At 33.2% G+C, this 14,919-nt stretch overlaps 1 protein-coding gene across 1 annotated transcript; it reads left to right on the plus strand.

Moving 5' to 3' along the window:
* Positions 1–13,003: 13,003 nt before the first annotated feature.
* Positions 13,004–14,562, plus strand: LOC131840905 (large ribosomal subunit protein uL14m). The gene is made up of 2 exons (XM_059189120.1): positions 13,004–13,257; positions 14,231–14,562. Exons 1-2 carry the CDS (start codon positions 13,074–13,076, stop codon positions 14,497–14,499), a joined length of 453 nt encoding a protein of 150 aa, XP_059045103.1. The 5' UTR covers positions 13,004–13,073; the 3' UTR covers positions 14,500–14,562.
* Positions 14,563–14,919: the final 357 nt, after the last annotated feature.

Raw genomic sequence — 14,919 nt, forward strand, 5'->3', positions numbered from 1 at the left:
TCGTGCTATAACCTTGCTTTTAAAAAGGAGTTTATGCTGAAATTAATTACCCCCAAAAGGCTAATTCTCTATACCTACAATTAATAACGGTATAAGTATTTAGGTACGTTTAGTTTTACCAGACTGTGAGGGAATGACGATCAGAAATGTTACTTTAAAAAGAAAAAAATTATATCTTTTTTAGCGCAGACACCTACATCCTCACGTTAAATTTGCAATATTGTTAAATAGACAGTGCTACCCACTATCAAAAACGAATAGCAGCATTCGTGTTTGATTACAGATGCGTTCATAATTTGATTGCCAGTAAAATGTGAGAGAATGAATATTTTTTTGGGACACATGTATATTTATTGAATTCGTTTATTGCTTTGTAATCTAAATTAAGTTTTTTTTTTTTTAATCTATTACATTTTTATACTATCGGCTATAGTTGCAACAGTTTCGTAAATTTTATTGTGTCGTTAATGATGATGAAATTATTTAATTTGGAGTTTGAGACTTAGGAGGGAATGATTTTGGAGATATTAAATAGATGCATTTATTTTATTACACACTTTTAGCCCCAAATGATGTGTGAATCATTTAGGCATAGTAGTGTAGATTGCAGGAAATATTGGTAACCGATAGGTACATGTTTCCTAGATTTTTGTTCAAACTCATATTTCAGATTTTTTGAGATTCAACATTTTATGCCGATTAGCATATGTATGGTCTAAAAAAATATGAAGTATGCTGTTCTGAAAATTTAAAAAATAAGTATTATTAATATCAAATAGTTAATCGATTAGTCTATGTTTTGGTTTACTCGTTGAGGAAGCATTAATAGGTGTGTGTTGCAAATATAAATCCAAAATAGTAAGACTTTATATAAAGTTTTTTTTTTCACCACAAGTTTCTTGCGTATTCTTCTTGTGATGAATCTGCATTCCGAATAAGCGGTAGGTAAAATTGACTATTCAAAAGTGCTTATATTAAGTTTATTTAAATAAAGATTATTTTTATTTCTATTTCTATTAAAGAAGAACAACAGCCGAGTTTCAGCGAATTGTTAGATATACATTTTTGTCCTCGGTGAACTTAAAATATATATTATAATATCTATAACATTCTATATATACTAAAACTGAAAACAAAGCAGTAAGTGGCAAAATTAGTTTAAAATATTATTTTATGTAGCTCATAAGAAAATATTAAAAAATCGTACATAGCACATTTCATAGATATGCAAAACAATATTTAATATTTTTTTTGGAAAATTAGATAGGGTACTATCGGATATTAGACGTCTGATAGATATATTTTAATTTTCTCTTATAAATGAATACACAACATACATAAAAAGAACTCAGACTAATACAAAAAAATCATACTCAGTACCTAATAATAATGTTTGTACCGTGCGAAAAATCGAACCTGCAACTGCCGGAAGTAAAGAGGTATGCTCAAGACTAGGCTATTGGCTAGACCACTGGTGCAGTCGAATGGCATGAGGCATGAAACCCTAATCCTCCGGAACAGCAACGTGTAATTCTAGTAGTGTAACCAGGACCTGATTATCCATTAAGTAGAGGGGGAGGTAATTGTTAGTAATGTGGACTGATGACCCCATTGCTAGCAATGTACCATATCATGTTGCGGTTCCCCTGGAAACCATCATGATAAATTCCTGGTCAATTTGTCGCGATGAGCTAAATGATCTGACCTCATGTTCATGCTATCATTCTCTACTTGTGTCCCACTAGCATAAACCATCATCATAATATTATTTAAAATTTTAAATAACGTGTCAGTGAAAATTTAATCGGTAAATTAGGATCTGCGCTCAATGAGATACATCATTATGGTCCTGGCTGGCTGTCAGTTGACAAAAAAAATCATACAGATCACAATCATCTAGTATCAAATAGATTAACTAAGACTTTAGATTATGTTTGAATTATGTAGGTAAACTAAAAAACCGCATATGTATTTCAATTTTGGATTTAATTATAGATTTTCTTATTATTATTTATAGATTTATACTTAATATGTTTTTATATTTATATACGCTAAATTGTCTTTTCGAACAAACATTATATTTACTGTTATACCTATGTATACCTTTATCTTTGTCTCTATTTGTATCAATTTTATCACCTTGAAATTATCTAATAAAAAAATATTATTATATTAATATATTTTGTTACTTTTATTCACAATATGTACTTCACCGATTTGACAATCTAATGATCTACAGACGGCCGAAAAGCATTGTTTAAAAATAATATGTATTCTTTCGATATATAGATGTAAAATAACTTTCAGCGACCTATATTTAATTTTTTACTTAAAATACAGGACGCATCCTGAATCATGCCGTGACCTAGGCAACTTTACGCGTTGCCTAAGGGCCACGGCATGGTCATCTGGCCTTGAATACCACGAACGTCAAATAGGGACGTAATAATCGCCCTGCTTTTCATGTGTATATAAAAAAAAAATGTTTACATACAAAATGTTATTTTTTTATCTTAATACATAAAGGAATTTAAACAGAGCCGACATTAAATTACGTCGACTACGAAAATTAGCGGTAATTTACCATACCGAATTCAGCAGAAGTTAACCATAATTTCTTCACGGGATTCCCCGTGGAAGTCTATCTGACATGAGTAAGCTTGAAAATGACTAGTGTAAGCTATCCATGCTAGATGTAGTAACTTACATTACTAACAAAGATGTAGCTATTTCCCATTACTAATAATCACTGACGCAGTCACCGCCCTTTGAAAAATCAGGAGTAGATGTGGCCAAACAAATAATATATCTATTTAAAAATAAATATTAATATTTTTTTACAACGATAGAAAAATCTATAGATTTTTTAATAAAATGAATAAAATTTCCGAAATTAACCGTGTTTCTCCTTATAATATAAGCAATCTACAAGTGAAAGTCCCATCAAATTCGTTCCAGACGTTTCAGAGATTAGAATGAACAGACAGACGGATTAAATTATTATTTTTTTGTATTAGTAACGTTTATACTTTCACTAGCTACTCGCCCCGGCTTCGCACGGGTATACATGTAATATATGTACATATAAGCCTTCCTCTTGAATCACTCTATCTTTTAAAAAACCGCTTCAAAATCCGTTGCGTAGTTTTAAAGATTTAAGCATACATAGGAACAGACTGACAGCGACATCGACTTTGTTTTATACTATGTAGTGACAATAATAATGATGATATGCATTCGGTGAAAAGCTGTTTTATTTGAAATTACGGAAAGATATTTCAATTTTTCGTTTGTATATAAACTGCACCACAGACATCAGACCATCAAGCAATGCCAGTGGTGCCACTCATGCGTGATGACATCCACTCATACGTAGTAACTTTTTACCATATCGCGCTCTTCAAACGAAACACATCTTTGGATTGCAAATTGCTTCACGGCTGAAAGAAAAGTCTACGATACGATACCCACACTTGAGTGGGTTATCTATATTCTTTTATGTTCCAATGGCATTCTAATTGAATGGCAAATTAGGTGACGGCCCACCTTATATATCGTAGCCAATGTCTATATATATGAACACGACACATGACATAAGATAATTCGGAAGATAATTTAAGTATATCCTTTGGTATCTAAAGTTTTTTGAAAATTTTATACCCATTAAAAACCATACCCATAAAATTCCCATTGACTTTTATTAAACGACAGGGATTTTCTATACAAAGGAAGTTGTTATGCCTCTTAAGCTGTAATAACATAACAGTGCCGAATATCACTCTAAATCCAAAACACGACTTACAAAACAAGCTGCTCAGCAGTTAAATAGATGAGACTAAAGTAAATTACACGACTATTTACAAAATCTATCTCGCCTCTAATAGACATCATCACTTAGACCAGTACCGCCCGTAGAATCTCAACCGTTGCCAAAAAAAACTTCATTGACGAGAGTTTTAATGGATGATTCCGGGATAGTGCACTCTTCTCGGCTAATGGTTTACGTTGGCATGGCACCCGTGGAAGATGACAGGATGAGCAAGAGGTCATGTTAGCTGACCCATCATGACAAATTCATCTGGAATTTATTACGATGGTTTCCAGGGGTCACCGGGTTGAGGTCAACCTAATACGGTACATTGCTGGCAATGGAGTAATTAGTTTAGATTACTAACTGTGCAAAACGCACATTTTTTATATGATAATTATATTTTTTATATATACATTTTATATATTTTATTCTTTGTTCCATTTTTATTGTCAATTTCGATATATATGTCTTTTACCATCAGCGACCTTAGTTTCTCTTAATACTAAAAATAAAATATACAGTACTTAAAAAACCTTAGTTGTTAACTAACAATCCCTTTCCTCCGACATTGACGAATTGGTACCACCGTATATTCAGTAATATGGATAAATACTATCATGTTTTGCTCACACAGAAGCTCTGCATATAGATGCAGACTAGTTTCTATAACGTTGCTTTATGATCCAGATAGAAAGAGAGAAAAAATCCTGTACTCTAAGGGCTGTACACCTTGTACCTTCTTTACTAATCTTAAAATAAAATAATGGTTTTTTATAAGGTACAGTTTCTAGTTCTTTATTTGCGAGGCACAGATTTAAAATAATTGAAAAGTTAGTTTTTAGTTTAAATTAGACTGTATTTTGTGATGTAGAATTTGATTTTTTTAAGAGACTACCTGGAATCATTTTCGAGACTGATGATTACTTTAATATACATAAATACTTCATTGGATATGAAATAAAATATATTGATATAAAATATTAAGATTATGTAGACGTGCAGTTTCAATTTTTCACTCATAATAGTCGTTAAAAATCGCTCTAATTTTCTTTAGATCCATCGCAAATATTGTACACAATTACGTCATTATTATCGTTACTTTAGCTCCCGTGTAAATTCATGCAAAATACCGTTCCACCGTCAGATGAATGGAACTAAATGGACTTCATTAGGCACAAAAAACGTGGACCCGACGGCGCGGCGGTGACGAGGCGAACCTGCGTGTCTGCGTGCGCGAATTATGCAATTTCATTTCAATTTGCGGTGCAAAGTGTCGCGGGGTACCTCAGGAGGGCACCGGGCTCGACCCCTAAGAGGGTGGGGTACCACCCTATAGGTGGTAACCTATTAAGGCGGTTGCATACACGACACAACCACATGGTTTTTTTTGCCACCCTTTGCATGGCAATCACACGATATTACACCTAAACACCGCGGCCTAAAAGCGAAAGATGTTGGACTTTGGTTGATTAAATTATTTCTCCATTATTTGATTCGCCACCTCTTTCAAAATGGCGGCAAAAAATGTATTGCTTGTAGAAGTGTATGCAGCTAAATAACTTTAGGTTTGAATGCAGGTAGAGTCCTGATTATACTATACTTATCTAGTAATATTATTAACTTAATGAAAATAACATACGAAAACATTAGATGCAACTACATAGTAAGTACATGTAGTAAAAAGTAATTTACTTTTTATATTTTGGCTATATCTACTGATCCATTTTTTTATCATAAAGTGGTCAGTGTTTTATCTTAACTATATATGAACTACATATTATTATACATATGAGTTGTTAATAAAAGAAATCTTGATTAATTGCCTATGATAAAAAAGAATAGGCTTTAATTTTATTAGACCTATCTACAATAAGTTGTTGCATTGATATTCAAAATAAATAAATACTAAAACTAAATCTCTAATACGTACCTACCAGATGCCTTATAAAAAAGTAGTAAGCAATAAAACATTATTGCTTACTACTATTCTATAATTTATATTAAGCTTTATATTGTTGTTATTTTTATAATATATAGGTAGTTAGTTATGGTCTATAAAAATATCATTTTCATTCATATATGATATAGGTATATATAACTATATATAAGTATCAAATGTTACTAAAATCGGTATAAATTCTGTCAAATAAAATGAGATTTAACAAAATCGGTCCATAATTGGCGGAAATATTATATAACGTATCTATAATACATATATCTACCTAACAACACGATTTTAACTAACTATAAAAATATGTGTTTACATCACTACTTCACTGAATGTGAACTACGAGACTAGTCTAATAAATTGTTTTAACTATTAAAATTATTTATTTGTTTCCGTTGCGTTACAAAATTATGATGTTTTAATTAATTCACACACACAATATGTATATCTATTAATTTATCTTCACTGCGCTACGGTAGCTACGACATGATATAACAATAGGTACCTACCTAAATATACCTCATGCAGGTCCGACTGTCTGAAAGGTTGATATTAGTTGCTATTGTACTACCTATCATACACTTTCATTATAATGGAGTACTGCATTTGATGCGTAAACATTACTTTCCTATTCACACTTTCTTACCAATAAATCACTAAAAGGAGCATTGTCCCAATAAAAGGGAATGACAGGCCATAAGGAAAACAAACCAACACGTCATCTGTTCAATTCCAAATACTCAAAGATAGTAATGGATCGGGTGTGACGGAATTGCTGGCAGCCGGGGACGCCCACTGTTTGGACAGCGGCACAATGCCGCCGGATGCGAAAACGAAAACGAAGCATTATAAGGCGCGTTAAAGAGGCTCGAAACCTTTGAGGTGTCACCGAGTCGGCCTGCGCTCCTAATGACGTAAATCGAGCCGGCACTCTTTTGTTTTGTTTCCGATTATCCGCTCGCAATCCGCTCCTTATTGAATTACCGCCTTTAATCATTGATGCCGTGGTGAAATTGAGATTACGTTCTAACGACCTCTCAATCAGTAAGCACTTCGATGATTGTGTAATCAATACTCCTTTGATTCGACCAAATAAAAAATGAGTAGATAATTGAATTTCTTCCTGCGAGACAGCGAGAGCATACGGTGCTGGATAGACGATCCTTACGCGACGCCGCGACATCTTCTTTTTCACGAGTTTGTTAAATCGAGTACCTATGTTATAGTTGGTTTAACAAACTCGTGAAAAAGGTGTGTATCTATCATTTTATACGATGCTAATTATAATCAAATAGAGGTTAAATATCAAACTTAGGTATCTAATAATATTATAGACATTAGGTTAACTACCTAATGTCTATAATATTATTAGATATATATAAGGTACAAACTATTTCATTTTAACATCTTTATTGCTTTTTAAAATATATTCGTAGTACAATTTTAGTGTTCTAATCGTTGTTTTTACGTGGGGATGGGGATTGTTTGTAATGTGGACTAATTAAGTTAATTAAATTAAATTAAGTGGACCACGTTGTTCCCCCTGGAAACCACGGTGATAAATTTCTAGTGAATTCACCACGATAGGCTGACCTGACCTGACGTCATGCTCAATTTGTCATCCTCCACTTTTACCCCGCTAATTTATCTAAACTGTTAGCGCAAACGGGTGCACCATTCCATTTAACATCCTTTAAAAACACACAGCTACAAAGCAGTGCTTAATTATAATCAAATACAGATCAAACTCATCCATACATATAAATAAAATTGCAGTGTCTGTTTGTTGTCTAATTGAAATAACCGTTTTTTACTACATGCATATGAATATAAATACGGTACATACACGAAAATAACATTTATTACAATTTTTGTCTGTCTGTTTGTTCCGGCTAATCTCTGAAATGGCTAAACCGATTTTGACGGGACTTTTTTTGGCAGGTAGCTGATGTAATAAGGAGTAACTTAGGCTACTTTTATTTTAGAAAAATAAAGTTAAATTTCACGCGGACGAAGTCGCGGGAACAGCTAGTACCTACTTAATAAAATTGTGGACATTACATTTCTAGACCAACCGTGTCATTTTAACATCCTTATTGATTTTTTGAAATATGTATTCAATGGATACCTATACTTATTCATAATACAGTTTTGTTTACACAATCAGTAAATCAATACCTATGACGCCATCTATAGCATGATCCTAACAAACAAAAATCCTTTCTACAGAATACTATCTATTAATTTAATGGTAGGTATTAATTTATTAAACCGATACCAGCGTCACCTTTCCTCCAATCAATTCAATCCAATCAATAGTTCAAATATTGATTGTAGAATGCCTCCTTTTTATCTAATGGTTGGCTCATCATACCCATGGACAAGTGCTGCATGTAAGTTCATATTTTTTCCGTTTAAGTTAGGTTTAAATATTTAGCTTTATAGTCGAACTAAAAAATGTTTTATGCACACCTTTCCGCCTCTTGTGCACGTCATAATTTCTATAACTAGGTATACCTGTCATCCAGTTCAGCTACTTCAGTTGAGAAGAACTGGGAATAAATCGACTGGTATTTTTTTTTATTATTATTTTATTTTAGTTAGTTTCAATCTTCATACATTATATAGCTTTTATATAGTGTATTATTTAAAATATATACATATAACTATTACTAGTAGGTACAGATAGATACTATTTATCATGATTATTATTTTCAAGGACGAAGGCGCCTATCAAACTGTAAATAATTATTATAAACAAAAAGTACTTACAACAGGGGCTCCTTAATTCTGAAAATCTGTGCCTGTTTGATCTATCTACTTAGGAACTGGAGTTACGTTTTTTTATGTTTTTAATACAATGTAGCCCTAACCTAATATCAATAACTAAACTTGTTCTTAGATATATGTGTAGGTACCTATAGGTACACACTTTTAGCGTCTATATTGTTACTGCTATTATTTATTATGGCGGCGGGCGGCGGGCGGCGCGGGCGGCACAACGACGGCGAGTACTTGTGTGATGGACGATAGTGTTTACGGTCGATGGTAATAAGATCTTGTATGGTAAGAATGCCGGTAAGGAGAAGGAATGTAGGAAAGATGCCACCTGGACTGGAGTAGGTTCACGCTTCACCGTGTCTGCTGTGCTGTCGTGGAACGTCGTGGGTCACCAATTTAGCGTCTATAGAGTCACGTGGGGCAAGTGTGCGCAGCGGGTAAGTGTACGCACTCGCAATATTTCAAAAACGGTTTATAGGTACGAACTGATAACACCCCTCCTCATTAGCGCACAAAAGGCTATACTTAGTGCAACTTTTTCACTGTCCGCCGGTGAACCATTTTGTTTCCGTAAGTGAGTATTGTTTTTTGCTTGAAATATTGCGATTTTTGTCTTAAATGAGAGACTCATTCCTTTGTAATATATTTATATTTTGAAATCAAGCTTTATGGGGGTCTTCCTATGTGATGGGTTGAAAAAATCGATTTTTTTTTTTTCATAAATTGCTCCCTTAACATGTCTAGAATACGGTAGTAAAGCGATTTTAGAAAATTCGAAGTCGTTTTAAAGATACAGCAGGTAAAAGAAAGAGCGGTTCGGAGCGGTGAGTTGGCAGTTAGAGACCGGGCCTATTGTGTACCGTCGGCTTTATACCTGGCCTCCCTTTTATTAATATATTTGTTTATACAAGTTTAGACACGTTTCTACAGACTTAAACAGAAAAGGAGCAGGTAAACTTACTGATAAAGTTATCCAAAGAAATTACAAAATTCTACGGATTAGCAATTCGACGCCATCCAGATTCGCTTGAAGATATGAGAAAGGAAGTTTGGGCAACGTACTATCACAAATGTTCTTCTGATGAAAACCCTCAGCATCAATTTTGTCCAGAAGGCGAAGACAGTTGGTGTAAATGGCGTAAGGCTGAAGCTAATAATGAACTGGACCAATTTCATCACGATAAACCACCTCTAATTCCGCAAGTCCAAGAAGCTATCAAACCGGTTTTGGAAGATTTATCGAAAGACAAATTATTAATTCGTTGTTTAGGAGCAGAGACACAAAACAATAACGAATCTTTGAATTCTTTGATTTGGACTTTCGCTCCTAAACATCTTCATTCTGGTCCCAAAGTTGTTGAAATTGCTAGCTACTTAGCAGTTATTATCTTTAATGAAGGTTTTCAAGGTATTTTAAAAGTTATGTCGATTATGGGATGCCCTGTTGGTCGTGAAGCCCAAGCGTATGTTGAGAAACGGGATGAAAAGCGAATCTTACGCTCTGAGCGGCGCGTAAGTGATGTCGTTAAACAAGCCAGGATTGACTCAAGAGCTGAACAATCTGCTTTAAAAGTTTCACGAGGAAGAGGAAGGAATACTCTATGGACCAGGCATCGCCGATTGAGAGTAAGTTGATATTTTAATAGTTTTTAACGGACTTGAAACTTTAAACGCGTTTTTCTCAAAACTGTGTTTTTCAAACTTTCCTCCATTGTATCTCAGAAACGGCTGGACCGAATTACTTGAAATTTACAGGGCACACTCAATATATGTAAACGCATGGAATGAACTATTATCAATCGAAAATTTTCAAAACTTCGATTTTTTTATAGCAAAAAACAAAAAAAAAACGCCTAATTTGCAACTTTTATTTCAAATGTCTATCAAAAATCCAATTTTTTTTATATTCATTTGATTATAGGTCATTCCGTGCTTTTAAGCCTACAAATTAAAACGCCGTTTTTTTTTTTTTCAGATAAGCCGATCAGCCGGAATCGTGGAGGAAGTGGGAGCTCTTTTTTTCGAGGCGGGGGTGTTCAGAGCGCTGTAACTCTAGTTTGACTGAATATTTTTAGCTGAAATTTTATATTTATACTGTCCAAATATGTGTTAATAAATGATAAAAAACTTGAAGCTCTAAATATTTACTGGTCGTAGAAAAAAATCCTAAAATATCCCTAAAAAACAGGCCGTCACATAGGAAGACCCCCTTATACCATCAGAACAGTACATTTTATGTAATATAAGCCGTGTTTAATCTTTTGGTGATGACGATTACGTAATATTGCTCAGTTCTGGTTAAATTTTATTTTGATGGTTTGGGGTAAGTGTGCGCATACGAATGTCGGGTAAGTGTGCGCATGCGAATACTTACCTCGCTCCGCTTTGGCTTTGTATTTATGATGCAATTTGTTATTTCAGAGTTTAATTATACATAAAAAATGCCTCGATTATAAAAGAAATGCCGGATAGAAGTGTTGTCACAGAGGAACAGCTAGAAGCTGTTAAAAGATTAATTTCGGAGGTTGGTAGCAAACGACAGTGTGGCACCCGCAATAATGAGTGTACCTTCGTCTAGGAATGAATATGTACGACTGTCATCCATCCAAGAAATACCGAAGTTGGCCTTAGGCATTTCTTGGAGGGATGACTGTGATTCAAAATCGGCGAAAGAAAGGCAAAAAGTCAATCATTGATACTGTAAGTCCTTATAAAGTAGAATTGGAAAAACAAAAAACAAGAGGAAGAATAAATTGCCAAAAAAGAAGATACGACTTGATCTGAAAATAAATAAAATGATGAGCAGGAATTATTTTGCCCACTGTGTGGAGAAAAATACATATTTCCACCGAATGAAGACTGGATCCAATACAGCATCTGTAAGAGCTGGTGGCATGAACAATGCAATAACTTTGAAAAGGAATTATTTGAACTGATGTATTATTAGGTTGAGGATGTCTATTTTCTGGTTTATCATATGAGTCTGACTCTATTTACTGTATGTTACATGTTGCGTACACTTACCCGCACTACTGCGCACACTTACCCCTATACTTGGGTAAGTGTGCGCATTTAAACAGTTTTGATTTTGTTGATTTCCACAGAATTTGTGTAAATGATAATTATTTATTTTGCGTTTAAGTTGTTGATTATTAAATATTTTATATAATAAACCTTGTTTTGTTCCAGTTAACTTCAAATATTTTATTATATGATACTTCAAACCTTAAGTGCGCACACTTGCCCCACGTGACTCTATTGTTACCGCTATTATTTATGTTATGTTCAACTGGTACTGGCAGCGACAGGAGGAGGAAGATTAAATAACGAGTCCAGTGGTGGCTATGTATAAATGTAATATTCTTGTGGCATTTACAATAGTTGTATGGTTTTATTATATATATAAAAACGTATATTTAATGTATCTGAAAAGAAGCGATTGTGTCCCAATCAGACAAGCTTGTTATATCTTGTTCTACAACGTCGCTAGGCAACGGTGTTGCCGCGCACTATCCGTAAATCGCACACACTTATCTCTAAACCTCCATTCTTCATCATTTCAATCATTCGTTGTCTCTGGGTTTAGATTACAGGTTATTCAGGTTACAATTATCTACTTGTTGTTTTAATGAAATTTCAATAACGATTTGCTATTATATTTATATATTTGATTTGAAGGAACTTCACTGTAAGAATAAGTTGTATTGTGTAGGTATAGCTCGATATTGCAACTGACAAGAGCTTTGATTTGACATTACATTTAAAACCATTGCTATGGCATTGTATATCGAGCAGGTTGCTGACGTAAGCTATCAATAAAATATCAAATCTATTGGTAGTCAGCATACTATGCCTAAAATGAAGTCACTTCCGCTGTCTATTCACTTAGATATTTTGAACTAGGCAACGAGTTTTATTGCATTTTTAGCAATACATAGAGTGATTCAAGAGGAAGGTTCATGTACAGTGTACACACATGTAGGCACTCCCGTGCTTAGCTAGTTGAAAATTCAAAATTTTAAAAAATATTTACATTCATGTAGAACTTTTAGCGGCTTATGAACTTAAAATTTTTATATTACATTTTATCCCTACCGCCCAGTTCAGTATACAGATTCAATAGAGAAAATCTGGCAAGAAACTCAATTAAATTTCTCTTTTTTTTAGTTTATTTAAATATTTACATATATAGGCGACACTGTACTCACTGGTACTAACATTAAATGAAAATCCAGTGCATGAACAACTGCACGCTCGTCATTCAAATAATCGTTTAGTGGGTAATATGCTTTCCTCAGTAAATATGATTTAACAAATGTTTTGAATATTTTAGAGTAGTATAAAAAAAACAATTTGCACTGTAATAAACACCTTGTTTTCAATGTTCTTGTAGTAAACAAATGTCAAAGTGAAACGCCAAAGAAACGTCATGAGTTCAATCAAAATGTCAAATCTGTCAAAAATAACTATTTTATGAATCTATTTTAACCTATAAATAAATGTTTTCAAAGTTTTAAATAATACAAACCCAAAATGTTTTCTTCTCTTTTAAATAAAGTTAATCCAATAAAATTAGGCTGTGGGTTTCATACCACTTCATGCTTAAATGAAGTTCGCTTGTTAACCAGGCTACGAGTGGTAGACAACTCCGAGATCGGAAAACGAGCCATGGCCGAGGGAAAACCACCTAGAATTATCTGTGTTTATAACAAACAACGTATGTATACTGTAAAAACGATTCAATTTGTTGCACAAGTTATTGTCCTGTTTAATAATTTCATCGACAACAAACACTATTTTCGTATTACATCGAAACTTTATTGAACCAATAGAGAGCTAACTTATTTGATCCTGTATATACTTAGTTGTAACTGGTACCATTTTAAGACAAATTTTTTTTTATATGTCCCACAATACGAGTATACCTATATACTTTGGGCTGTCACAAAATAAATAAGTTTTATATACATATGCATGTAAGAACAAATTATGTAAGTTGTATGTTCATGAATAATGAAAATATTACTAATAATGCCTACTGGATTGGGATGGAGTAAACAGTTTCCATTGGAGTAAGAAAAATTTATTAAAACTTGAATGCAGAAATACACAAATAAAATCACATTTCAAACACCTAAAAATAAGTGTAGAGGTAAAAATCCCTTTTAAGAAAGATTTTAGACTCAGCAGTTTGAGCATATTGGACTGACAGGATAATAATAGCACCAAGATAGAAAAAATATTAACACTAACTTGAGTGTTGAGTCCAGCAGTTAGTGAATTATTTTAAGTATAAAAGTTGTCATGTTTATACAATTTATCTATATATATATATATTTTCACATAGGGACAGGCATTTTTTAGTGTACAATAAATTGAGGTAGCCATTATTGATCCATTTTATTAATTTATTTAAATTAAAATTCGCACGGGTGATCACCCGGTCCCAACATGTAAATTTACTTTAGTTGCAGAGTGACCCACTGGTAGGTATGCAGTTTTTAACATGTTAAGAAATTTGTGCAGGTGGAGGAGCAATAATAATAAAATAGCAAAAACCTTATATAGACTACTATGTATTTGAAGTATAGTCTTTGACAATATAACCTTAATAATGTTCAAACTTATATTACATTAAGATTGCAACCACTAGTACAATTTATTACATAATATTACCATACTAATTGCAGGTGTTGGCTACATTGGGGACAGAGTGATGGTAGCAATTAAAGGACAGAAGAAGAAAGGCATTTTAGTTGGACTGAAGCAAACACAAAAAGTAAAAGTACCCAAATTTGATAGTAATAATGTGGTACTGATTGATGACAATGGCACTCCACTTGGCACCCGCATTCATGTACCCATACCCACAATCCTACGTACTATACTTAAGGAGCGAACACACTCAAAAGGTGCAGATTATACTAAGTTACTAGCTATAGCAACAAAATTTGTTTAGGTATCCATTATTAATAAGTAGGTAGTTAATAAAAATTGTACATTATTTTTAAACTTGTTTTAATTTCCTGTACCAAGATCCAATAGTATTTGTTACACTGTTAAGTGGGACTCAAATTATTCATATATATTCCAATTGAAATGTCTTCAGTAGTGAAAAGATCTTTCAAAATGTGCACTAAATAAATTCTTTGTGATAGTTCCAATCATTCAGCATAATATGTTTTCCTCTTCCATAGTTCCAATTAATTTTTACCCAATAATTATCAAAATATATTCACAAGTTTTTTGCGAGAAATAATTGTACAAAAAGTAAACATATCATAGATATATAACATAGATGTGGCACTAGAGTATAGATTACTCCAGGTTCACATATATGGGAATACCAAAATTCATAAGAATTGCCTAAGCACTTTGG

The sequence above is a fragment of the Achroia grisella genome, unplaced genomic scaffold (assembly GCF_030625045.1).
Source record: "Achroia grisella isolate CSIRO2021 unplaced genomic scaffold, CSIRO_AGI_Agris_v1 utg152, whole genome shotgun sequence".
In the NCBI taxonomy this organism is placed as follows: Eukaryota; Metazoa; Arthropoda; class Insecta; order Lepidoptera; family Pyralidae; genus Achroia; species Achroia grisella.